Raw genomic sequence first — 25,628 nt, forward strand, 5'->3', positions numbered from 1 at the left:
AGCAAGGGGCTGGCTCCAACCAGGAACAGCTCTTGGCACCAAAACCCAGTGGCACAAGGTCCAGGATCAACGGCTGCAGCCCCACAGGGATTGTTCAGCAGGGGATGTGCCCGTGCTCCCACTCTGTGCCACCACGAGGGGGTGAGGGGACCTGCCCTGGGGGTGTTGTGTGAGGGCACAGCCCTGCTCGTGGGGCTGTAGGGACTCTCAGGAAGGTGGCCTGGCAGGTTGTACCTGCAGCACTGGGCTGAGCACCAGCAGCAGCTTGGCTTGGCGGGGGCTGTTTCCTATCAGCGCTCAGGCTGCTCTCGCAAACGTTGCAGGAGAGTCTCCACTTCTCATCCTGGGGCACAAAAGCAAGGCTCAGCACCTCAGAGGGCCAGGCTGGATGGCAGCCCCTGAGTCTCCAGCCTTGTGCTCCTGCCCTCCCTGCAGCAGGGGCCGCCACCAGCCCTTCGAGGGGTCCCATCCAGGCTGGGGGCTGGTGCTGCAGGCAGGGCCAGGAGCTCTGGGTGCACCAAGACACCCAGGGGAGTGCGAGCAGAGCCCCAGGGAGGCACCAGGGCTGTGCTGAGCATCACCTTAGGCTCTGGCAGCTCCGAGATGGACTGGCGCGAGTCCTGCCGCCGGGAGCTGAAGATGGAGCTGGCGCGGTTCTCCTTGCGCTCGTTCCTGTGCTCCTCGCTCTCAGAGGGGCGACGGGCAGGCTTTGGGGTCGGGGGTGCCTCCGTGCTGTGGGGTGACTGGGAGACGTGAGGGGCAGCAGGGGAAAGAGGAGCAGGGCTATGCTGTGGGCCAGCTGGAGCATCACTGGGAGCGGCTGTACTCAGTCAGGCATCAGCACCATCCACAGCAGAGCTCAGCAGGGGAGGTTTGGGGGACGAGAATGGATGGCTCAGGTGACAGCAGTGTCCAGGTGAGCCTCGGGGCTGCACATGGGGTGTCTCTCCTCCATGACCCCCCATAGGGACAGGGTTGAGATGCACTTGGCATAAAGGGAAGAAAGTGGAAGGGCAGAGGACTGGGGAGGTGGGAGAAAAGCACCTGGGCCACAGTGAGGAAGACTCAGCAGGGAGGACTGAGGGGGATGAGAGGGGAGGACCAGCGCTCCCCACTGCAGCACTTGCCTGGCTCCAGCGTGGCTCAGCCGGTCCCAGTCGGGTACCCAGGCTATGGACCGGGGTCGGCCGCTCCGCCGGTCCTCGAAGAACATCTGAGAGACAGCCAGGAGGGATGAGAGGGCACAGCCTCCCCAGTCCTTCCCTGGGCTCAGCCAGGGCCATCAGTGCCCTCTCTGACCACTCCTGCTTCTGTGCCAGTGCCAGCCACCCCCAGCAATGCTGTGCCCCCTCCTGAGGCAGGCAGGGACCCTGAGGTCCCCCATGCCCAGTGCTCCTCACCCTCTTCCTGCCCCAACTGTGGCCTCAGCCAGCTGCCCCGCATCTGCATTGGCTTGTCCAGTGTCACCCCCACGGTGCCAGGCAGTGCCTGTGACCCCCCCAGCCGTGCCCGCCTCCGTGGCACTCACCATCTCGCGCACCCCGTACTGACTCTCCACCTTGGCCCGCAGCTGCTCGAAGCACTGCTCCATGCGCTCGTGGAAGGGCCGCAGGTCCTCCGTCACCTTCTGCCCGTGGATCCGGATGCCCTCTGCCAGCAGCGGGATCTGTGGGACAACGGGGACTCGTGGGGCTCCCTGGCATGGGGAGGGACAGCAGACACCGGGGGCAGCTGTCCCTGCCAGAGGGATGGTGCACATGGTACCTGCCAGGCGATCAGGTCCTTCAGCTTCTCGATCTTCCCTGCGTCCTCAGGGTGCTCCTGCATGTAGAGCTCCTGGAAAAAAGCCTGCAACGACCCTCCTCAGTCCCACTGCCCGGCTGGCCCAGCCCCACACAGGCTGGGGATGGCAGAGCGGTGCCAGCGCTAGTCCTGTGTGTGCCCAGCTGGCCCCGACGCAGCCTCTGCGTTCCTCACCTTCTCATACTTGGTGAAGCCACCCATGACTGCGGGGTCCACGATGCCGTTGAGCAGCATGGAGAGAGGGTTGATGGGCAGGCTGGAGTCGTTCTGGTGCCGGTTGATCTCACTCATGATTTTCTCGTTGGTTTTCATCATGGTCTCAATGGCGTTTTCCAGGGGGGAGATGATGATCTGTGTGTAGGGAGGGGTCAATGCTGCCCCTCCTCATTAAGGCTGGCAGGGTGGGCTCTCCCCAGCCCAGCAGGAGAGACCCCTGGGGCTGCACATCTCACCCCATGAAGCCCCTCAGACCCCTGGCACCACGTGCCTGGGGCTGAGCGAGAGCTCCTGGGGATGTGCTGGCCATGCTGGTCCCTGCTCCCAGCACAGAGTCAATCCCATGGGCACAGGAGACCTGGGTAACCGCTGGTGTCACTTCGGGGGGTGCAGCTGTGCCACAGTGGGGTGCACAGTCTGAGCACCATGGCAGACACACATGCAGCACTCATGCAGCCGTATGTCCTTGTGCCTGCAGCATCCTGTGACAGGCCACATCACATCTTCACTGCCGTGGCTCCTGAGACTCCCTGGATGCTGGCCAAGCACCCGCCTCTGACAGAGGAGCAAAGCCCATGCACAGAGCAGTGGCAGCAGTTGCTGACACCCCTCCAGCGCCTCTGCTGCTCCCCACACACTGTCCCTGCTGCCCATGGAGCATGGCACAGGCAGGACACGTTCCCCATCCCCAGCTTGAGCTCCTGGCAGGGCTGGAGCATCCACCAGGATCCTGAGAGGGCCCTGCTGCCCCCCAGCCCCCTCCTCACCGTTTCAGTGGAGGTGACAACGAACCAGCGCAGGATGCCAGGCAGGGGATAGGCTGTCCTGAAGGTTGTCCGCTCAATCCACATGTTCTGTGGGAAGAGCAGCAGTCACTCCCCACCCTTCTCCCACCACCCTGGGTCACCCCTGGCTGTCCCATGGCATGGGGGGCTCCCACCTCCATGGGCACAGGAACACCACCTTCCCCATCCCAGGACCAGGGACCCCCTGTCTCTCCTCTGGACCCTTAGCTCCTTGCAGGGCCCCCCCAGCTGAGGGTCCTGGCAGCTCCTCCCAGCACTCACTGCAAATTCATTGTCAGGATCGTTCGGGCCCCTCTTGAAAGGCCGTGAGTAGCTGAACCGCTGGACATGGTTGGCTTTGTAGAAGCTGTGGGGAGGGAAGGGGCAGAAATGGGGAGAGGACCCCCATTGTGTCCCACCCACCCAGAGGGAGCAGAGCAGGGGCTCCCTGTGCTGGACACTCACTTGGTGATCTGCTCCGGGATGCTCCGGCCCTTGAGCCGGACCTTGGCTTCCTCTGCCGGCTGCACGGTGAAGCACTGGATGTCTGTGGGAGTGAAGGAGCCACGGGCACACACTGGAGAACAGGGCTGCTGGGGAGAGGGGCTCTGAAGGGTGAACCCCAGGGGTACAGAGAGGCATTTAAAGAATTCCCACATGGAGAGTGAGGGACAGAGACCAAGCCACGCTCCCAGCCCTGTCCCTGCACACACGGAGGATACACTGCCCTGGGGAATCAGTGATGTCCTGGCCAGGGGGAGATGTGCTCTTCAGCTTCTCAGCATTGGGGAAGGGGCTCAGCAGCCGCAGCTCGAAGTCCTCACGCCGCTCGTACTCCTTGCCCCGGTAGATGAAGACCTTGTTCTGCAGGGTAGGAAGGTGACAGCTCATCCCTGTGCCACAGAGCAAGGCCAGCGAGCGCCAGAGCCCTGGGGTGCTGGTGCTGATAAGACTGAGCCCCCTGCCAAGCAGGAGACACCCCCATCTAGAAAAAAATATCTCCCCAAACCCAGGAACTAGAGGAAAAAGGAAGAAGGCACATGGAGAATCAGGACTGGTGCCAGCCAAGCAACATCACTAAGGACAAATGCTGTGTGACAAATTCAGTGGCTTCTACGAGGGCATGGCAGCATGGGTGGATGCGGGGAGAGTGACTGGACTTGTGCAAACCATCTGACCTTGAGATGTCCCCTGGATGAGACAGATGCTGGGTAAGGGACAGGCTGGATGATGACACTCAGAGAGTTGTGGTCCACAGCTCCACATCCGGGTGGAGACCAGTGAGGAGTGGGGTTGCTTGGGAATCGAGGTGTGGAGCTGCTCCTGGTTCTGCTTACCCGGAGGAAGGTGGGGAAGCCCTGCCCGTAGTAGCCCACAGCAAAGTAATCCGGGCTGGGCCGCAGCACCTTCAGGATCTTCTCATAGAACTTGGCTTCTCGTTGCTGCAGAGGAGGGGGGCAGGATGAGGACAGGATGGGGCCTTGCAGACCCCCCCCTTCCCCCCAGCTCATCCTGCCCTGCCAGCAGCACCCCAGGCACCCACCAGGATGTCACTCAGCATTTCGTAGTCGAACACGTGGCTCTCGTACTGCTCCGCCAGCTCCTTGCAGATGTGGATGGCTTCCTCCCACATCTGGAGGAGAGAGGGGCCAGGACAGGGCCCCCCAGTACAGGGTGAACTGGGGAAGGGGGCACCAGGGACTTCCAGCAGAGACCACCCTGCCTGTGGGGGCACCTGCACCCCTGCCCCCTGTGAGGAGGGGGAGAGGGCTCTCCTGTGGGGACTGGTGGTCCAGTGGGCAGCAGAAGAACTTGGCTTCCCACAATCTCCAGCCCTGGAGCCCCCCAGCCGACCCCATCAAACATTTGTCCAGAGATGTCCGAGCTGTCGGCCCCTGGCAGTACAAGGACTGGGCTGGGATGTGATGGGACAGGAATGGGACAGGAATGGGATGAGGGACAGTGGCTGTGGGGTGAACCATCCAGCCCGGGCTCACTGCAGGGCAGCTCCAACCCTTCTGCAGCAGTGGGGAGTGAGGGGCTGTGCTAAGAATGGGATCTGGGAGCTTGAAATAGGGGACACCGGTGGCAAGGGAGCCAGGCTTGCCCTAAGCCAGCCCAGCTCCCTCCAGTAGCAGGGTTTCAGAGGCTGCAGGGTCTGAAGGGGCAGGCGGCCACACTTACCTTGCCCTGGTCGAAGTATTCAATGATCTGGTTGTACAGAGCCTCCTTCAGCTGGCGCTGAGTGTGCAGCTGGAGGCCGTGCGGGCCTGGCACGGGGGCTGCATTCGACTCCTCTGACCACTGCACAAGGGAGCAGGGACCTGTCACACCCAGCCCACAGGGCTGCCCACTCCTGCCAGCCCCCCCGAGCCCCCCGTGCCCACCGTGAGCAGCCGGGCGTGCAGCAGCAGCGTGTAGGCTCCCTCCGTGTAGTTCTCGTAGCTGATGTGAAGGTCCTTCAGCTTGTACAGGTACCTGGGAGGGACAGAGCCGTGTGTGGGGAGTGACAGTGCCACGAGTGGGGCACAACAGGGCATCACCCTGCCCCTCAGGCCACTCTGCCAAGCCCATCCCACTGGGAGTGCTCAGGACCCCCCACCCCAGGTGCTGCCAGTGTTCCCAGGGCTGTGCTCACCTGATGTACATGGCCTGGCGGTCAATCTCCTTGTAGAAGTTCTGTGGAAAGGCAGACCAGGCTGTTTGAGTGGCCCCAGGAGTGACACATGGCACAGGCCCCCACACTGCCACCCTCTGGGTCATGGTGCTGCCAGGACTGTCCCCACACAGGGATGGGGTTGGCTGTGGCCCTGGAGAGCTGCACGGTGTCTCCCAAGGGATGCCAGCTCTGGCACCACGTGGCTCTGCTGTGCCAGGGGCACCGTGGGGACTTGGGGAGGTGCAGGGACAAGCCCTACCAGCCCTGAGGACCTGGGGAAGCTTGAGAACAAGCCCCAGGGAGATGGGGACACGGGGATGAGCCCTGCCAGTCTCAGGGAGCTGGAGCAGGGCACAAGTGCTCACCAGGAGGTTGACGGTGCAGCTCATGCTGTAGGTCTTGTTCTCGTCATTCATGACAGCCCGGTAGTCCAGGAGCCTCTCCAGGAGCTCGCTCACCAGCCTCACAAAGTCCTCTCCAGGCTTGGCCAGCTCAGGGTGGCTCTGGCAGCAGCTCAGCAGGCTGGGGAAGAGAGGGAGCCACGGGTCCCACTGCACAGCCAGCTCTGCAGCACTCCCACCACTGCCCTGCTCAGCACCAAAGGGCAGGGACAAAGCCTGGGTGGAGCAGGGGCATCACCTGAGGCAGGGGTAATCCCTGGGGCAGAGATAACACCTGGGGCAGAGACAACACCTGAGGCTGGGGTAATATCTGGGGCAGAGATAACACCTGGGGCAGTGGCATCACCTGAAGCTGGGGTAATCCCTGGGGCAGAGATAACAGCTGGGGCAGTGGCATCACCTGAGGCTGGGGTAATCCCTGGGGCAGAGATAACACCTGAGGCTGGGATAACACCTGGGGCAGTGGCATCACCTGAGGCTGGGGTATCACTTAAGGCATAGGGTAGTTCCTGGAGCAGGGGTGTCACCAGGGATAGGAGCATCACCTGCAGCAGAGGTAACGCCTGGGGCAGGCTGGCTGGGGCAGCAGAGATGTGCAGGGGGCACCAGCCTTCCTCCTCGCTGGTCCCTTTCCCCCATGGCACACTCTGGGCCACTGCACAGCGTGAGGAGGAGCAGGATGGCAAGGGAATGGTGACAGCAAAGGGTCGTGCCCCAGGGAGAAAGAAGGTGGCAGGGATGTCTCTGCACACTCACATGCTCTTGAAAAGCTGCATGTACTGCTCGTCCCCCCGGCCGCCCTCCACCTCGCTGTCCAGCCTGCGCAGGATCTCATCCTCAAACTGCAGAGGGGATGAAGATGGGCTGAGCTTGGAGCAGCCCCACCCCAGAGACCATCCTAAAGAGACGGTTCCCAGGCCTCGCCACTCCCCTGGTGTGGGTGGTTCCCAGAACATCCCACCCCATCCCGCTCCCCCAGGAGCAGCCTCGGCCCTCACCCGGCTGAAGCTCCCGGTGAGCCGGTGCTCGCAGAGCATCATGTCGAAGAAGATGGGGATGGTGGACTTGCGCAGCTCCAGCTCCGGCACCAGCGTCATCTCCAGGATGGGACCCACCATGCCCGGGATAAACTCGATCTTGCGCTGGCCTGGGAGGACAGGGAGGGCTGAGGGGGCAGATCCACACCCATACAGGCTCCCATGGCCAAACCGGCAAAACCCCGCTCCCCACACCCACTCTGGGGATGGTGCTGACGGACATGAGCCCACAGAGACCCAAAAATCACTGCACACCGTGGCTCACCGAGGCTGTACCACATGTCCCGGATGGACGCTCCGATCGTGGCTCTCATGTCCCCATACCTGCCGGGACACAGGGCAGTCAGCATCACTCTGCAGCCCCAGGCTTGCACAGCCCCGCTGGCTCATCCCAAAATCCTTGACCTCGGGGCAGGGACCCGAGGTGTGGCTGGTCGGGCGGGGTGGGGACTCACTTGGCCAGGATACTGTTGCGTTTGGCCGGGGAGAAGTTCTCCAGCTGCAGGGACTCCTGGGTGAGAAAAGCCACGGCCAGGTGGAAATAGTTGTTCCAAAGCTGCAGGGGAAGCACAGGGATGAGTGCCAGGCTGGGTGGCACAGCGGGCTGGGGACCCACCTGGCCTGAAGCAGGACTGAGGCAGTGCCCACCCACCTGCAGCTCGAAGTCGCCGTTGCTCAGGAACATCTCGGTTAAGGTCGTGGCAAAGTGGTTGATGGCACGCAGGAACTCCCTGGGGCGAGTGAGCACGGCCACTGAGTGAGGGCAGCACCGGCGTGCCCACTGCCCAGCCTGGTGTGCCCACTGCCCAGCCTGGTGTGCCCACCACCATCACACAGAGGGGGCGAGGTCCTTGCTGCCCACCTCAGTGCAGCCAAACTGTCCAGCACAGCAGTCCTGCGTGTCCAGAGCCATGCTCCAGTGTCCACCTGCCCCGAGGCATCCCAGGTGCTCACACCCACCCCAGCCTCCCCCCGTGGGTCCCTCCCCAGGCCCTCACCGGTTCTGCACCATGTTCATCACCACCCAGTCACCGGGATACACCATCTTCCCAATCAGGTCCTTGAAAAGGATAAAAGTCTCCATGAGGAAGTCCTGCAAGGGAGGGAGAGATGTCAGGAGCCGTGCTGGACTGCAGTGCCCTCCGGGGGATGCTGTGAGGGAGGTGCTGGTGCCAGAGGGCCCCGTGTTGCTGTGGGGCAGCACTCACCATCAGCTCAGGCCGGGAGGGGAAGGCCTGGATGTAGGTGCTGTAGTGGTCCTTGTCCATCTGGCTCAGGATGGCGGCCATGCAGGCCACGTAGTGGCTCTGGGGGACAGGAGCTGGTCAGGCCCTGCTGGGTCCTGCAGCTGCGCCATGGAACAGGACACTGTCCTTGTTCCTCCAGTCGGTTCATAACCCAGAGCCTTGGGGTCTGCTCACCCCCACCCTCCCTGGTCCCTTCTTCTCCAGCTCCCCAGACCTCCTGGCCCCTTCATGTGCAGCTCCCAGACTGTGTATCCCACTCCAGGGATGGGATGGCTCCTGCACCCACCATGATGCCAGGGGGATGCAGGTGTAATTACAGAGTGGCGCTGAAGCACCTCTGCCATTTTTGAGATAATTTAAGGCCATCTGTGGATGTAAGGGCATTTTGAAAATGGCAAGCAGGCTCCTTCTGGAGTGTCTCCAGTGAAGGGTCCCAAACGGAGCCCTTAGCTCCACTCCAGGAGGCTCCCAGCTTTGTAGAAAGACAAGTGGAATGTGCACGAGCGGGATGCTGCCCAAAAGCTGTCCCAGAGACACATCCGAGGCTGGAAACTGCAGGAAAGTGCAGCTCTTCCTGGGGTAAGAGCATCGTCTGGCATGCTCAGGAGGAGTGATGGCCCTGCCGTGCCCCGGTGTCACTGATGGAGCTGTGTGGGTGGCTTCAGCACCAGGCACCGCTGCCCATCCCGGGAGCCGCAGGCACCTTCCAGCCCGGGCAGGTCCGGCATTGCCGGAGCTCCCTCCTGGATTCCGGCGGAGACAGAGCCCCATTGCAGCCTCAGGACAGACCTTGCCAACCAACAGACCAAAGCGGACTGTGCGGGGAGGGATGTGACTGCTGCCGGTGACCGAGAGCTCCAGCTTCGCACCACCAGCCCCGGGAGCTCCTCGGGATGGGGCGTAGCCCACCGAGGGCTGCCGCGGGGAAGCAACGAGCGCTCACGGCCAGCCCTGGCTACGAGGGGTTTTCTGGCTCTGAGAGGGAATTTCAGGGAATTCTCTCGTGCAAAGCAAACGGATCAAACCCCAACAGCTCCCGCTCCTTCGGGAATCCGTGTGGTGCCACAGCCCCGCGGCCGCCCCGCCGAGCGCTGCCCCGCGCAGCAGCACCGGCACACCCGGGGACCGCGGGACCGCGGCTCCTCCCGGGCTCCGGGGCTCGGCTCCCGGGCGCGCACCCCACGGCGGGGCTCCGCCCCCCGCCCCGCTCCGCCCCCGCCGGCTCCGCCCCGGTACCGGGCGAGCGCGCGCCGCCCCGCCCCGCCCCGCTGAGCCCCGCGCCCGCTGCTGCCGGACCCGCGCCGCCGCCGCCGAGCACCAGGTACCGGGCGGGATGGGGAGGAGGCTCGGCCGGGGAGCGGGGCGGCGGCCGGACCGGGTGCCGCGGGCATCGGCCCTGTGGCGCCGGCCGGTACCGGGACCCCGGGCGGCCCCGCGGCCGGGGCGTGGGAACCGCGGGGCCAAGGAGCGGCGACACGCTGCGGGCAGCCCCGAAACCGGGACTGCGCGGCGGTGCGGGGACCCCGGGGGTGCGGGAGCGGTGCGGGTACCCTCGGCCCGCGGGATGCGCGGGGGCCGGCGGGGCCGGGGCGAGGAGCCGAGCTGGGCTGGCGAGGGGGATCCTCGGTGTCCCCGGATCCCCGGAGGTCGCGGCACCTCCCTGTCCTCCACTCCTTTACTCCCGGCCAGCAGGAGCTGCCCGGGGAACTGCGGGAGGCACGGGGACGGTGGCACCGCGCACCGAGCATCCTACGGCAGGCACCGTGCGCCGGGCACCCCGCACCGAGCCCCCTGCGCTGGGCACCCCGCACCGAGGTGGCCACCGGCTACCGTGGCGGGGGTCTCAGGGGGACACAGCCGTGCCGGAACGGTGGCACGGTGTGTAGCCTACGGAGGTGCATCTGTGGTGGGAGCTGCTGTGTTAGAGGGGCCGAAGACCCCCACGTCGTGCCGCGGTGCCGCAGCCTCGCCCTGTCCGCCCCGGCCCGTGGCCCCGCCGCTCGCCGGGTCGCTGCGTGCTGGAGCCGCTCTGGGGAGCGGCCAGGCGGGCTCATCTCCGCTCCCCCTCGTTAGGAACGCGTCCGTCAGCCGGGGCTGTGCCGGGTGACACACGCACACGCAGATCCAGGGATGTCACTTTCGGTACCGCGCGCCGCGGTGACGCCGGCCGGGGCTGGAGGGATTCAGCCCACGTTGCTCCCGGCAGCTCCCGGCGCCGCGCTCCGCGCCCAAGGCCTTGTGTCCGCCGGCGGGGCTCCGGGATGCGGGAGCGAGCCCCAGGCAGTCCCGCGAAATGGGGGTGCTCCGGCCCCGATCCTCCCCGCGGGAACGCACACAAACCCCGCTAGAGCCGCGGCTGCCGGCAGCGGCTCTAGCGGGAGAGGGGCCGAGGGGTCCGCGGAGCCGCTTTCGTGTTGGGAGCACGAGGTGGACACGTATGAGTAACCACCGGGCCCCGGCTGTGCCAGCACGGGGACATACGGGGACATCGGTGTCAGCTGCTCGCTCTGAGGGGCACAGCGTGCTCAGTGCCAGCAGCAGCTCGCGGCGATCTCCACGCTCGGCCCCTCCCGGGGGTACGGGAAGGAGCCCCTCGGCACAGCCGCGGCGGCAGGGGACGCGGGGACCGCCGGCTGAGCTCCCTCCCGGCGGTGCTGCCCGAGGAGCGATGCCGGGAGCAGCGGGGGGGACCCTCGGGCGGAGCCGGGCTGAGGATGGCACCTCCGGCCCTTCCCTGTGTCCCCTCTCCGCAGGGAGCGTTCGTCCTTCCGGCGCGCTCGGAGGAGCGGGGTGGATTTCGTCGCAGAAGCTCCTTTGCACTGAGGTTGTCTTCTTTACAAATGATAATTACTGTAATTACTTAATAGCATGGTGGCATCCAGAGGCCACAGATAATAAGTGGGTCTGTTCCTGTCCCTGCTAACAACACTACTCCAGTCCTAACCAGCGCCGCGGGCAGAGCCTGCCTCGCGTGTTTGCGGAGGTGCTCCGTATGGTCTGGACTGTTTGGTGGTGGGGAAACTGAGGCACGAGGCGGAGGAAAACACTCGCTAATTCCCAAATTCCCCTGGCAGCCAGCGTTGTCTAAAGCGCACGGAGATAAAGGGGGACAGGCTGCTCGATGGCATTGAGAATGCACTTAAAGGCAGGAATTTGTATTCTGGAAGGACGTTCTCAGCGCTGGGAGCTGCAGCTGCAGAGGCCGTGCCGCTGGCTGCCGGCACCGTGGCCGGTGGGTGCTGGTGGGACGGGGGCTGCTCCGTGCTGCACCCGGGACCGAGCCCCCCGAGCCCGGACCGGTGTGTGCAGGGGCAGCTGGGGCAGTGCAGGAACTGCTGGGCGGTGAAGCCTTTCCAGCTTTATCCGGAAGTGTGCTCTGGGGACAGTTGGTGGCTTTCTGATGCCATTTCTGGCCTGTGAGGGAGCCCACAGAGCCCTTGTCGCCCAAGGTCCCCTGGCCGAGGCAGCTGCTTTGCACACTGGGGCAGGTGGGCTCCAGATGGGTGCCCAACCCCTTCTCCAGAGCTGAGACATCCTCCCCGGAAAGCGCAGGGCTGTGGGGGTCTGCAGATGAGCTGGGCCTCCTGTGGCCAAAAGTCTCTGGGCCGTGTCCCACTTCCCTTGTCCTGTCACTGCTGCAGGATCAGCCCGTGCTGGAGATGCCAGCAGAGCCCTGGGGTTTGGTGCTGGGCACCAGCTGAGCTCTCTGGGCTGGATCTCCATCACCAGCATTTTCCCAGGTCCAGGTAGCCACACAGGGCATCCCCAGGGCTCGGAGGAGGATGGTATTGCCCATACCTCATTCACTGGGAAGGAAGCAGCCAAGCAGGATGTTCTTCCTCCCGGGGTGGTCTCTCCTGCAGCCCCGGGGGTGGCACTGAACCACAGTGCCGGCAGCAGCTCCAGGGATGCTCGCCTGCTCCTCCACGCAGGAGAGCAGGGAAGCCTCAGGACATGGAACAAACTCCTCCTGAGCTGCTCCCGCTCCACACGCGCTGCCTGCCCCGCTCTGCCCGTGCTCCCCCAGGCAGGTCACTCTACCTCTTCATGTCTCATTAAAGCAGTGATACCAAAGCTCCTCTGCCTGGCAGAGAGGTGGGAACGCCAGCAGGTAGCACAGTGAACAGAGACACCACTGCCATGACAGCCGTATTAGCATCCACGGGAGACGGAGGAATAATTTGGCTTCTGCAGCTTCTGAAGGCTCGTGCAGAGGCTTTGTACTCCCGTCTCCCTGACCGTGTGCGGCTCCATCTGCAGCAGCAGCACATCCGCAGTCGGAGGGGAGCGATGGAAGCGGAGCTGGTGACCTCGGCGTGCCGGGAGGATGTCGCTCCTCATTCCCCAGCCGACGGGATCCCTTCCGTGGGCATGAGCCACGGCGCGTGCGGCCAGGCCAGCTGGGAGCCTCGGTGGCCCCAGAGAGGAGCCCGTGGGGGTGGCCGTGGGTGCTGGCGCTGTGGGGAGGTGGGTGGAGGGGGCTCCCTGCCCAGGCCGGGTGCCAGAGCCTTCTCCTGGGCCCCGTGGCTGGGAGAGTGACTAATGTTCCCGCAGAGCACTTCAGCCAGTGACCTACATAGCGATGAGTGCGGATCCCTCGGCTCGTGTGAGCCGCCGCTCGCACTGGGACCCGCGTGCCGGTGCCACTCCCAGAACCCCTGGGCGATGCTCGATGCGGGGCTGAGGGGCACAGCCACCCCAGGCACGGCCCTGGTGGCAGGGACAGCTCCTGTGTCCTCGGCCAGGCCAGCCCAGGGGTCCTGGGGGAGCCATACTGGTGTTTGAGCACAGCCTAGAGCACTGCTGACAGGGAGGGGGTCAGGCACTGCGAGGTCCATCAGGGACATGGGGAGCTGGCCTTGGGGACAGGAGCCGAGCTGGACTCAGGGAGCGCTGGAGAAGGGGCTTCTCCTTGCTGGGGACTGCGAGGGCTGAGCACCGAGGAGGGAGAAGAGCTGCTTGAGCAGAAGTGCTCCATTGGCACGAGTACAGTCGGATATAAACGGGCCGTGATTAAGAGCCTGCAGGAAATGAGAAGGTCTGTGAGGCTCCCAGCAGCCGGGTTCTGGAAGAGCCTCCAAGAGAAGCATGAGGGCAGGGCATGAGCTGGCTTCGTGGCGGAGCTTCCTCAGCGAGGAAGCAGATTTCGGGTGTGCAAGCTGCCCAAGGAGCTGCTCCAAGTCCTCCATCAAGTCCCACACATGCTCTGATCTGAGAACAAACGCCTCGAGTCCTCCTGGAGCCAAGGCGGGATTAGGCTCTGCTGTGGAGTGATGTGTCATGAGCCTGGTTCCTGCCCCTCCAGCGCCTCATCCTCCAGTGCTGCCCTGCTCCACAGCCAGCAGCACCTCTCTCCCCTCTGCAGATCAGGAAAATCAGATGTGTTGTCCCACAAAGGCACTACCTTGCGAGCAGAGCTGGGTCATTCAGGTCTCTCCTCTGCGGTTCCAGGAGAACCTGACTTCCTCCCTCATAAATCTCGTCTCCCAGCTTCCTGTGTCCTGAGGAGAAGATTTATGTGTCTGCTCCGTTTTTCCCTCTTCCACGGTATTACTGGCAAGGGTGAGGGAGAGGATAGGTGGAGAAAGGGCTGAAGCTGGCAGGTAACTTTCCAGACAGGGCGGTGAGAAGCAGGGCTCTGACCTCTGAGGTCAGCCCTGCACCATCAGAGATGTGTCCCATGATGCAAACCCAGCAGGTTTAGTGCCTTGTACTCACAAAATTCACCACCCATCAGCGCTGCCCAGAGAAACTCAGTGCTGGGGCTAAGAGATTCCTGATGCTTCCTTAGCTCCTGGGGTCACTAAGCAGAGGAGAGATCATTCCCAACTGTGTGAGCATCCAGCAGAACCCACTGCTGCAGAACTCATGGCATGTCACAGTGGCGTCACCTGCTTTCACCTCTACATCACCCATGTGACCTGCTGTCTTACCTTATCCATGTGCCTGGAACTGCCATAGGAACCAGAGCTTTAAAAATTGCTGAGATGGAGGGTCCATCCCTGTGCAAAACCTTTCCAAGCTGTTCTTCTGCCAGCTGGCCTCACTTTTTAAGGAAGTTGTTTCTCTGACCTGCCAACATGCATTTCCAGCTGCCATGAATGGAACTTGGAGCTGCCACTCAAGAGCCCCGTCCTGCACAGCCTCTGCTCCATGCCCCTTGCCTTCCTCTGAACTAGCCTTTTTCCTTCCTTGCTCTTCATTTTCTCCCCTTTCCTCGGTTTCCCTCTGTGGTCAGAGCCGCGGGATGGTTACGAGCAGAGACGTGCTGGTTAGCTGGTTCTAATCCACTTAAAGTGTGCCACTTTGCTTTTGGGATCATCCTGCTTTCTTTGTTGAAATGTCAAATGCCTCACAGAAATCCGAGTCTGCTCCGCCGAGGCTTTTACCTCCACTGACCAAACTTGGAACCTCATCAAGCCCGGCAGCAAATGGGTTTGATGAGCCGTGTTCTCCGCAGCCCCGCGCTGACTGGCGTGGCTGCTTCATGCTGCCCTCCTTCAGAGGGGATTAGTCAAGCACCAAACCCATTCCCTGGGCGGTTCCAGCGCACCTGCATGCCCCAGACTGCCATGCCAGGGCTCTGTGGCTCCCTGTCCCACCCACTGGGCTCTCCTGAGGTCGCTGTCCAGTGACCACTCCAAGGACGACCACAATGTCCAGCAGGGCACATCAGTGTGGAGCACCAGGGCTCCTGCTTCGGCCTCGGGGGGTTTGCACAGGTCTCTCCTGGAGGGAGAAGTGACCACAGCCCTGGACTCCTGTTGGAGTAGGCCCTGGAAGGGGCTGTGGTGAGCTCAGGACCTTGGAGGGGCTCCAGCAGCCTCAGGATTGAGGTGCTGAGCACCATTGCCCAGTAAATGTGCTTGAAGAGTGCCTGGGAAGTGCTGGGTGCCAGGTGCATCTGAGATGTCCTTTGGAACCACCAGCAGAGCGGGTTCCTCAGGTTCAGGGACAGTCCAGGAGAGTCCATCAGACCTCAGGTGGCACCATCCTGATCCCGCCCTACAACAGGACTCATTATCCATGCTCGGAGATGCCGTCGTGCTGCAAACAGCGCCCGAGCGCAGCACTAAATCCAACCACAGCACAGAGAAAACGCAGGGATGCGTGGGAGGGTCCTGGCGTGGGTGTTTGACATCCTCAGAACTGTTCCCAAACGGAGTTGCTCCATGTATAATTTATAGACTTCCCTTTGTCCTTGTGGCTCGTCTCTGATCTCCCGGCAGTTCGGGAAGGCCGAGGGTGCTCCGGCGAGGCCCCGCTGAGCGACAGCGCCGCGTTTGCTGCGTCGGCAGGGGAACGGCCTCGTCCCACGCTGCGTCAGCCACGGCTCGCCCAGGGCCCCATCACAGCATCACAGGGCTGGTCCTGCTCTTAGACCATGCCAGCGGCGCTCCTGCCCCATGCCCGGCCCTCGGAGCCCTTCCCAGCACCCTCTGCCCCACGCCTCCGTTAAGGACCCCTCCGGAGCAGGCTGGCACACGCAGGCTCCTCTGGAGCATCCAGCACGGAGATGTGGCCAGCAGGTCCCTCTGCCCTCGGCGTGTTGCCCTCCCTGGCACGGCCACAGCCGAGGATGCTGTGGATGCCCAAGCTCTGGGCACCGGCCACCGCTGTGGCACAAGGACAGAGGTGACCCCATGGCTGTGACGGGGCCTCAGGTGTGGCTGGGATATCAGGGCAGGCTGTGCCCAGGCCAGCGTGGGTGCCCGTGCCCCGTGCCAGGAGGGATGTGGTGATGCAGGAAGCGAGGACGGGCGCTTCTGGCTCCAGCCCCAGCCAGCTCGCTCCTCCGCCTGTTGCTGTCCATACTAACGAGGAGCCCCATCCCATCCCTCGTCTCGTCCTGCCTCGCAGACATCTCCGGGTGTCTGGGCACGGCTCCAAGCTCGGGAAGGGAAGCGGCGGGCGGCTGGGCGGCGCGTGGAGCAGCATCCCGACGAACACGGAGCAGGGTGTGCGGGGCCGGGGTGGGCGCAGGGAGGGCTGTGAGAGCCCCCGGCTCCGCTGGGTCAGTGCTCACTGCCGGCGTGGGCGGGCACGGGGCACCGGCACGCAGCGCTGGAAGTTTGGTTGTGCCGGCACTGGGGACGCCGGGCTGCTGTGCTGAGTCAGCGCTTCGTGCCAGCAGGAACAAGGCAAGACAGGGAGGGGGCCGGGGGTGTCTGAGCCGTCTGTCCGTCCGCAGTGAGGGCAGGGGGGCTACGGAGCCAGCGAGGCTCCCGCCTCGGCGTGCGGAGAGGGTGCGGGGACACTGCGGGAGCACCGGGCTGTGATCTGGGGCGGGGACCACGGGGATGTGGGACACGGGACATTGGTGTGGTGCGACAAAGCCGAACCACTGCTCGCTGCGGCTGGAATCTCTGGTTTTGGCTGCGTCCCAAAACGAGCCGACGGCCTCCCCTGCACCCCGGGACATCCCAGCAGGGCTCCCGGTGTGCCCCGTGCTCCTGGTGCCCGGGCAGTGTGATGGGCACGGGGGTGGGTGCTGGGGGCACGTCTGGGACAGGGCAGCGGAGTGATTCGCCTTGCAGGTGTGGGGAGGAGGAGCCCTGCAGAGCCGTGCGGGAACGATGGCAGGGACGGGGACAAGGGCAGGGACCAGGGTGATGGCAGGGATGGGGATATAGTTGGGTGCAATCCCCCCTGTGAGCCCGGGTCCTGCCCCTGTGCCGCCTGTGAAGTGCTGCTGGTGTCAGTGACATCCCCCGGCCTTACTGCAGCTTCTCCCTCCTGCTCGTTCCCATGTGTCTGAAGAGACTCCGTGTCCCCAAGCCACTGTCTCGCCACCGCTCACAGAGCTGGTCCCCCATGCCAGCAGCCCAACCAGCACCTCTGGTGCCCAGTCCGGCCACAGCCACACGTGCCATGTCCCCTGTGTCACTCTGGCCATGCCCTCGGCAGGATGGATCCCATGCCCATCCCTCCGTGTCCCGTCCTGGATGGGTGCCCCACGCCTTGCCCATACCCCGCCGAGGCTGGTGCCCGTGCCCGGCGGGTGTCCCACGTGCGGGGGGTGCCCCGTGTCCGTCCGTCCGTCCCTCTCGGGAGCCCCTTGCCCTGGCCCCTGCCCTGCCCTCCCGCTGCCCGCGCCCCGCGCACGAGGCACCAGCCCCGGCGAGGCAGAGCTATTTTTAACAGCTGCTTCTGCTTGATTTGAGCTGTGAACTCGGAACGTGTTTATGCTAAAGGGCTTTCTTTTCCCTTCTCCCTTTGTGCTGAGGAGGCAGCGCCGCAGATCAAAGCCTGTCTCTTCGCGTTTGGTGATGGTGGGCTGGGAGGGAGCCGAGGTGGGAGAGGCCGGCAGTTCCACGGGGACACTTGTGTCCTCGGGGGCCGCGGTGGCGTGGCCGGGTCTGACGCACCTCTCTTTGTCCCCGCAGGTCCGGGAGCCATGGGCGGGCACGGCCGGCACCGGGCGGCCCGCAGCGGGCGGCCCTGAGCCCGGGCGGCCGCGGCGGGACGATGGGCTGCGGGCGCCGGCGGGGAGCCGCGGTACCGGGCACGGCTGTCGGGGAGGCGTGCCGGGGGCTGTAGGGCCGGGCGGCGGGCAGCATGCCCGGCGGCCCCTCGCCCACCTCCCGCCCAGCATCCCCTGTGCGTGGCGGCGCGGGATGAGGCTGCCCGCCGCCCCAGCAGCTCCGGGGACGGCCGCAGCCCAGGGCCCCCCGCGCCCCGCCGCAGCACCCCGGCCCCGCGGCCCTGAGCCATGGTCAGCCGTGAGCCCGTGCCCGGCCCGGCCCCCGCCGGCGAGGGCAGCCAGGAGAAAGCCATGACGGTGCGCTCGGTGCTGCTCAACCGCGACTCGCCCGACATCGAGAGCCGCCTCAAGCGCCGGCGCAACCGCACGCAGCAGGTCCGCTTCAAGGACCTGGTGGAGGCCGGCGCGGGGCGGGCGGACAGCCCCCCGCCCGGGCCCGCGGCCGGCCCCGGCCACAACACCGCACGTGCCTCGCCGCCCCCCAGGGACCCCCCTGAGCCGGCGGCTCTCCGTGCCTCGCGGCGCAGCTGGCCCCAGGCGCAGCCGGGCTCGCTGACGCTGCCCATACCCAGGAAGGCGTGCATGAGCACCGCCATCCAGACCTCCCCCAGCCTCCAGAAGCCCTTCCCGGCCCCCCAGCCCCGCAGCAAGAGCGTCTGCGATGTGGCGGAGGAGGATGCGGTACTGCCCGCCGCGGCGAGCGCCCGGTGCCCGGCAGCGGCCGTGCCCACCGTGGCCAGCTGGGCCGTGCCCCCGCGGGCCCCCGGCAGCCTCCCCGCCCAGGAGCGCACCGCGGTCCTCGCCCAGCACGCCAAGGTGCGCCGCACACCACCACCGCCACCACCCAGGGACCCCCCTCCCCCTTACCAGGGCACGGCCGGCTGCCCCGCTGCCCGCTGCGCCCCTCCGGTGCAAAGCTGCACCCCCGAGCCCTGCCCGCCACCCCCAGCCTGTGCCCAGCTCCGCGGGAGCCCCCGGGGCAACCACGGGGTCACCCCCCGCCCGGCCTCCGTGCCCTGCGGCCAGCCCCGGCCGCCCTCCGAGCAGCGGGGGCTCGGCCGGAGCGACTCGGAGCGGACCCTGCCCTGCGGCCGCCCGGCGCCCCCGTGCCAGCCCTCGCCGCACCGCCGGCAGCCCGTCCCCGCCACGGACACCCACGGCCTCCGGCAGCCACCTCAGGGCAACCCCCCGCGGGACCCCCCGCCACCCCAGCACCAGCTCTGCGCCACGCTGTGGGGGGGGCCCTGCTGCGCCTCGCCAGCCCCCATCCCAGCAGCGCCGGGCTGGCACAGCTCGGCCGCCGGCACGCCGGACAAGACACCAGCTGTCCTCGGCACCTGCAGCCGGCTCCGCGCCGCCGAACCCGGGCATGGCTGGGCAGGACCCGAGGGGCCCAGGGAGCCGCTGTCCACAGCCCCACAGGGCCCCAGCGTGGGGGCACAAGCGGCCGGGTGGGCAGCGGAGGCCCCCCGGCACGGACAGCCCTGCCGAGCCGCCGAGGCGCCGGACACGCTGCAGCGCGTCCAGGACCTTCTGCAGCTGGTGGTGGTGGCCAAGGGGCCGGTGGGACCACCAGCGAGGGATGAGGACGCCCGGACATCTCAGGGAGAGGGCCCCCGGGGGCCCGGGGAGCAGGGGGACCTGCATTCCCAGCTGCAGTCCCTGGAAGGGGTGCTGGAGACCAGCCAGCAAACCATCCGGGTGCTGCTGGACGTCATCCAGGACCTGGAGAAGAAGGAGGCGCAGAGGGATGGGTGAGTAGGAAGGGACAGAGTGGGGGGCTGTGGGGACAATGTCCCCGGGGGCTGGGGATGTAGGATGGGAGACCCTGACAGAGATTTGGATGCTGCTGCCTCCTTAGGGTGTTTCCCTCTGAGAAACTCAGAGCTGCTGTCCACGTGCACGTGGCTCCACGTCTTGGTGCGAGGTCTCACGTGCCCACGGTGCCTTGCCCGTGCCCTGGGATGGGTGCAGGGGTGCAGGTGTGGGGGTGCTGGGTTCCTGCCTGCCTCTGGTGCAGCTGATTTCTCCACTGGTCACTGGGAGCAGGGATCTAGAATGTCACATCCCAACGGCAGGCTTAGCCAGGCACCACATCCCTGCCCCATCCGTGGAGGTACCTTTGGCACAAATCCAGTGGCTGGTGCCCTCTTGATGGATTTGGCTGCATCCCGGGGAGGTGCCCAGCACCCCCATCCTGCCCTGCCCAGGGCCTGCTCTGAGGGGCAGGGAGCTCCCCAGGCCAGCATTCCTTGGCCTCCCGGGCAGATCTGCCAAATGGAGGAAGGTGTTCTAGGTCAGCCCACCATGGCCTCAAGCTGAAATGCTCCAAACTCATCTCACACGAGGGCAACCAACAAAACCACAAGAGGTGCTGGGCCTGGCATCCTCCTGTAAAATCTCTGGGCCTTGCTCCTGATGCCCAAGATTGCTGTGATCCAACCATTTAAATCAGATGGTTTTGGCTGTGAATGAAGCACAGGGAATATTGCCCCCATTGCCCCTGTGCCACCCCTGGAGCACTGTCAGTGGGGAGGGACCCCTCGGGGGTCTGGGACACCTTAATTAATACCTCAACTCTATTTACTATTACAAATAAGCAAAAAAGATGCCCAGAGATAGGAAATCCAGGGATAGGAAATCACATAAAACATTACCCTGGTGTCCTTATGCTGCAGAACAGCAGAGCCTCATTTGCCACAGGTCACACCCCAGGTGCCCACTGCACACCAGAGCAGGGCCACCAGCCCTGAAACATCCTGGCACCGACCACCAGCAACATCCCACAAAAAATTTATATATAAAATATGAAAGACTATCCCAGGATGAGCTCTCCCAGCTGAGGGGGGCTGTTGTACAACACCAGAGCCGCAGGCACATACACATTTACGTACCACATATATATATATATATATATGTATAAAGGGCCTCATGATCTAATTCAGGTGCTGGCAGAATAAATCCCCATTGCAACGTGTAATTTGGTGCATTAACAGACCCAGTTTCTGAGGGCTGAGGACAGCCGTGGTCAAGGTCGAGTAACAGGAGGAAGATTTCAACAGGGTGATGTGTATGTGGGACATGTTCTTTCAGCTGTGCCCCCAAAATCCACAGCCCTGAAGGGGCAACAGAGACATGGAGAAGGGGTCCCAAAGGGATCAACAGCATTCATAGGGCTCCTTTTAGACAGAGCAGAATGAGCAGGGACCAGCAGTGCTGGAGTGCAGGAGGACCCCAGTACAGCCCTTGGGATCAGGGTGTCTCAGGGCTGGGGTCTGGCACCATCAGCAGAGAAATGTGGGGTGAAGACCCCTTCTGTAGAAAGGGAGGAGGATGCAGCAGCATGAGCTGAGCCTGGCCAGGAATCAGCTTAATCCAAGCCCTGTGCACCTTCCCGGAGGAGGAGAAGGATGCTCTGGTACAAAAACATCAAAAAGACAAATTCCGAGTCTGGCGTAGGCTGGAGATTAGTCTGGAGCATCTCCCTGTGCCCATCTGCCAGGGCACTGCTGTGCCAGGGCAGCACCATGTGCCTTGTGCTCCCTCCGTGGCACCATGTGTGGGGAGATGTGCGGTGACCTGGGGGCTGCAGGCATGGGGACCCTTGGGATGAGGATTGGGATGGGGATGGGAGGGGAGGACACAGCGGGAAGGGTTTGGAGATGCCACTGTGCCCAGCACTGGTGTGCCCCCATCAGAGAAGCACCTGGCTTGGGATCACATGGGAGGAGAGGGGCTGGCATCCCAGAGAGGAAAGGGGGTGGGATCCAGGGAGGAGAGGAGATGGATCCCAGAGAGGAAGTGGAGCTGGGATCCAGGGAGGAGAGGAGATGGATCCCAGAGAGGAAAGGGGGTGGGATCCAGGGAGGAGAGGAGATGGATCCCAGAGAGGAAGAGGAGCTGGGATTCAGGAGGAGATACAGGGACAAGAGGGTCTGAATCCCAGGGAGAAAAGGAGCTGGGATCGAGGGAGGAGAGTCCTGGCTCCTGGCTGCTGGGGTGGGACCAGGGGCAGCAGAGGGCACGGACAGACCCAGACCAGGTCTCCAAGCTCACGGCACATCTCTGTCACAGGCGACACTCGTACCGGACCGGGCAGGACATCGCCAACTGCGGGACCTGCCGGGACTGTGCCTGCATCATCTACAGGTGAGGGCCAGCCCTAGCTCCGAGCATCCCGCGGGTTCTGCTTCCCTGCACTCCCAGACTTGTCCACTGGCTGTGAGGCAGGAGGGAGGGTGACAGCCAGGCCCCCACCTCCTGTCCCCGTGTTGGGGGGCACCACACACAGAGCACTTTTGGGTGTCTGGGCTGTCACTTGGGCTGGATCTGTCCCTCCCTCCCCGCAGATCAGGATCAGCCTGGGTGATCTCCATGGAGGAGCAGCATCTGGAAGGGGGCTGCTCTGGCACAATGGCAGAGCGTTTATCTCCTGTAACAGCAATCTATCGGGGAAGCCTCGCTAGCGGCTGGTGCGTGGGCTCACTCCAAATCCAGGCTGCATCCTGTTGTCCCTGTGCCAGCTCTGCACAGATGCTGCAGATGGGTTCCTGCCCCTCACTGTGGTTTGGGAACACAGGGCCTGGGCTCTGCTTCCCAGCGTTGGCTCTGGGCCAGGGCGTGGAAGCCCCTTCCTCTGCTGCACTCACTCCTCAGATCCCATTTGGTGTGTGGGAAAAGGCATCTCCTGCCCTCCCAGCATCATCTTTGGGGGAAGTGGGAGGCTTGCAGTTTTGCTAAAGCTTTCTGCCCTTCCAGGCACCCCTGGGTGTCCTTCTGTCCCTCTGGCCGTCCTCTCTGCAGTGCAGGTGGCTGGCCAGGTGTGTTCCCATTTTGCTGTTAATTAGGCTGATGCTGTTAGCACTGGATGTGCAGGACATGGTGAGCTGGTCCCAAGCCATGCTCTGTGGTGCCTGATCGCCGTGGTGCACGTGTGCCACTGCCCTGCCACGCTCTGTGAGCACTGTGCCCCCTCCTTGGGGCACCTCAGGCTGGGGGTGCCTGGCTGGGGTCCCCTCGTGTCCCTGTGCTCAGTGGCGGTGCTGCCTCGGCGCTCCTGCTCCCCACACACACACACTTGCTGCACACTCCCCCGCTGTAGCTCTTGGGGGACTTCAGGCTAATTAGGCCTGACGAGCCTGTCTCCAGGCAGCACGGCAGCAGCACAGATGTCACATCTGGGGGAGGTGGCTCCCCGGAACGGCCAGGCTCCCGCTGGGGACTCGCTGTGGCTTTCACTGCCACCCGTGGGATGAGGAGAGGCTCTGGGGGGACACAGGGTGAGGGAGCAGGGGCAGCACCCCCAGCACCCGACCCCAGGGATGGCCCATGGAGGGGATCAAGCCTGCCTGCCCCGTCCCACCTTAGGGTCCCACAGCGGTGCCAACCCTTCCCTGTGTCACTGCAGGGGAATTGAAGCCCTTCCCTGCGCTGCCCCCTCATTATGATCTGCACCCCTCACCCTTTTCTCTAGAAATGGCTGGGACACTCATTGTCCTGGCAAGAGGAGGTGACAGGAGGTGTCAGCACGCCGGGGGGGCTCGTGGGGCGCTCCCCGTGTGCGGGGTGGCCGCGCCATGTGCGCCTTCCCGGGCACACTCGGTGGCACCTCGCTGATCCGATGGGACGTGGCTGGTGTGAGGAGACTGACGTGTTTTCCGTGTGAGGGAACATCGCAGCACGTGGCTGCCAGCAGCCAGCCCGCACCACAGGGTGCTGTGGGGACACCAGGGGCTGTGGGGACACCAGAGGCTGCAGGGACAATGGGGGCTGTGGGGACAATGGGGGCTGCAGGAACACTGTGGACACAGCAAAGGCCGGAGGCGACAGCAACAGCTGCAGGGACCTTGACCTGTGGGGACACTGAGGGCTCCAGAAACCCGAGAGCTGTGGAGGGGGGCACAGTCCCCCTCACCCACCCAGACCAGGGACACCCTAATTCCTGCCTCGTCAGCCGCGTGATGGGCAGCAACAGAGCCTTGCATGCTCTCGCCACTTCCCGATGCTGCAGCTGTCCTCAGCCATGGCCCCGGGGACACACAACCCCTCTCCAGGGGGCTCGTTGCTCCCAGGGGTCCCACAGACCCCCGGCTTGCCCCCCCAGCCTCAGCACTGGTCCCCATCATCCAGGCCAGTGTCCGGCTCCTGCTGGCCACACACAAAGCCACTGTCAGTGGGGTGGGGCAGAGGATGGAGCAAAAGGATGGGGCAGGGGGAGGCAGCTGAGAAGGACCCACCCCAAAAGAAGAAGAAGGACCCACCCCAAAAGACCCCGGGCCACGAGGTCAGGCTGGTACTGGTCTGTCCCTCTGGCACAAAGGAGGCTGGGATGCTCCAGCGGGATATCTGGGAGGGATCCAGCCCCTCACAGCCCACAGGGGGTCGGTAGGGGCTGCCTGAAGGCACACGCAGCAGGATGTCCCCTCACAGGGGTACGCAGTGACCCCAGGAAGTTTGGCCACGTCCCTGTGCCACCTTGGGAGCGCAGCGGGGCTCAGCTCTGGGGGATGTGCCCTGGGTGGGTGAGCTCCCCGGGGGCTGTGCTGGGGACACTGAGCTCCCCAGGGGCTGTGCTGGGGACACTGAGCTCCCCGGGGGCTGTGCTGGGGACATTGAGCTGTGCTGGGGACACTGAGCTCCCCGGGGGCTGTTTTGGGAATCTGAGCTCCCCGGGAGCGGTGTTGGGGACACTGAGCGGTGTTGGGGACACTGAGCTGTGCTGGGGACACTGAGCTCTCCGGGGGCTGTTTTGGGAATCTGAGCTCCCCGGGGGCTGTGCTGGGGACACTGGGCTGTGCTGGGGACACTGAGCTCCCCGGGGGCTGTGCTGGGGACACTGGGTTCCCCGGGGGCTGTTTTGGGAATCTGAGCTCCCCGGGAGCGGTGTTGGGGACACTGAGCTCCCCGGGGGCTGTGCTGGGGACACTGAGCTCCCCGGGGGCGGTGTTTGGGGTGCCAGGGGCCGTGGCAGATGGGGGGCTGTGGCAGGTGGGGGGGCTGCGACAAGGGGATGCCATGCTGCCCTCTGACACGGTCCCCTCGCCCCGCGTGCCGCAGCGTGGAGCACGATTTCCGACAGCAGGAAGGTCGCTTCCAGCGGGTGCTGAGCCACATCGAGGGCGACACGGGGCCGAGCTCCCCCCCGACGGCGCTGGGGGCGGCGGGGGTGGCGCTGGGGGCGGCGGGGACCACCTCACCGCCCAGGCAGGAGCCGTCGCCCGTGTCGAGGCTGCCGGCAAAGCTGGACGTGAAGAAATCCCGGCGCAAATGCTTCTGGTTCCTGTGAGGGCGGTGCCCGGTGAGCCCGGAGCGCGGGGGCGCCGTCCCAGCACTGACCCCCTGCCCACCTCTCCTCCCTCCCTCCCACGGTAGGGTTTGGGTAGCACCAGCTTTTCTATTTTTAACCATTCCGTTGAACGCGGGGAGCTCGGGTGTGGAAACGGCGAGGGGAGCAGCGGCTGTATTTAAGGAGAATTCAATAAATTCCAAGGAGACGCTATTTTTGTTACATCCTCTCCCGCCTGTGCGCTTCTGTTTGGGGTTCCCTGAGGTGCCCCAGCCCACCCCAGACTCCATCCCTGCACCCCACAGCAGGGGCTGCTCACCCATCCCTCCCCTTGCTTCCTGCAGGTTAACTGGGAACACCGAGGATTTCCACGGGGCAGAGACAGTGGGAAATGGTCTCTGTGAGACTCTGGCCTGGAGAGAGGAGACCTGTGCCCAAAACCCCCGGGTAGAAGGGTGGGCTGGGCAGGGGGTCTCATGGGTGGGGAAGATGCACTGGCTGATGACAGGGAGACAGGAGCTCAAATATCCCAGCCTCCGTGGGGCTGCCACGGGAGGGGAAACTCGGCATCAGGGTCGCAGAGCAACAGCAGGTGCCTGAGCACACCCTGAGGAGTGCCTGTGGTGGGAGCAGCCACAGCTGTCCCAGCAGGGCCACCACTTCAGGAAGGACGGAGGACATCATCCAGCCTCCTCCAAAAGCACTGGCCAC

The 25,628-nt window shown here is 64.5% G+C and overlaps 2 protein-coding genes across 2 annotated transcripts in view; one reads left to right on the forward strand and one right to left on the reverse strand.

Moving 5' to 3' along the window:
- LOC128786884 (dedicator of cytokinesis protein 2-like) overlaps positions 1 to 25,628 on the reverse strand; it is a 45,566-nt gene that overhangs the window by 1,102 nt on the left and 18,836 nt on the right. The window contains exons 29-51 of the mRNA XM_053940588.1: positions 8,110 to 8,208; positions 7,900 to 7,994; positions 7,554 to 7,632; positions 7,357 to 7,457; positions 7,167 to 7,225; positions 6,863 to 7,011; positions 6,621 to 6,706; positions 5,829 to 5,985; positions 5,443 to 5,483; positions 5,192 to 5,282; positions 4,989 to 5,108; positions 4,348 to 4,437; positions 4,142 to 4,246; positions 3,527 to 3,668; positions 3,270 to 3,351; positions 3,087 to 3,171; positions 2,787 to 2,873; positions 1,978 to 2,154; positions 1,765 to 1,848; positions 1,529 to 1,666; positions 1,128 to 1,213; positions 582 to 732; positions 235 to 343 (exon numbers count right to left, since the gene is read on the reverse strand). Of these exons, the coding sequence (XP_053796563.1) occupies positions 235 to 343; positions 582 to 732; positions 1,128 to 1,213; positions 1,529 to 1,666; positions 1,765 to 1,848; positions 1,978 to 2,154; positions 2,787 to 2,873; positions 3,087 to 3,171; positions 3,270 to 3,351; positions 3,527 to 3,668; positions 4,142 to 4,246; positions 4,348 to 4,437; positions 4,989 to 5,108; positions 5,192 to 5,282; positions 5,443 to 5,483; positions 5,829 to 5,985; positions 6,621 to 6,706; positions 6,863 to 7,011; positions 7,167 to 7,225; positions 7,357 to 7,457; positions 7,554 to 7,632; positions 7,900 to 7,994; positions 8,110 to 8,208 (2,413 nt within the window). The remainder of the gene's footprint in view (positions 1 to 234; positions 344 to 581; positions 733 to 1,127; positions 1,214 to 1,528; positions 1,667 to 1,764; positions 1,849 to 1,977; positions 2,155 to 2,786; positions 2,874 to 3,086; positions 3,172 to 3,269; positions 3,352 to 3,526; positions 3,669 to 4,141; positions 4,247 to 4,347; positions 4,438 to 4,988; positions 5,109 to 5,191; positions 5,283 to 5,442; positions 5,484 to 5,828; positions 5,986 to 6,620; positions 6,707 to 6,862; positions 7,012 to 7,166; positions 7,226 to 7,356; positions 7,458 to 7,553; positions 7,633 to 7,899; positions 7,995 to 8,109; positions 8,209 to 25,628) is intronic.
- On the forward strand, positions 17,704 to 25,139 carry LOC128786883 (basic proline-rich protein-like). Its single transcript, XM_053940587.1, has 3 exons — positions 17,704 to 19,386; positions 21,707 to 21,781; positions 24,689 to 25,139. The coding sequence occupies exons 1-3, from the start codon at positions 17,861 to 17,863 to the stop codon at positions 24,915 to 24,917; spliced, it is 1,830 nt and encodes a 609-aa protein (XP_053796562.1). The 5' UTR covers positions 17,704 to 17,860; the 3' UTR covers positions 24,918 to 25,139.

Source organism: Vidua chalybeata, chromosome 4 (genome assembly GCF_026979565.1).
Source record: "Vidua chalybeata isolate OUT-0048 chromosome 4, bVidCha1 merged haplotype, whole genome shotgun sequence".
Taxonomy (NCBI): domain Eukaryota; kingdom Metazoa; phylum Chordata; class Aves; order Passeriformes; family Viduidae; genus Vidua; species Vidua chalybeata.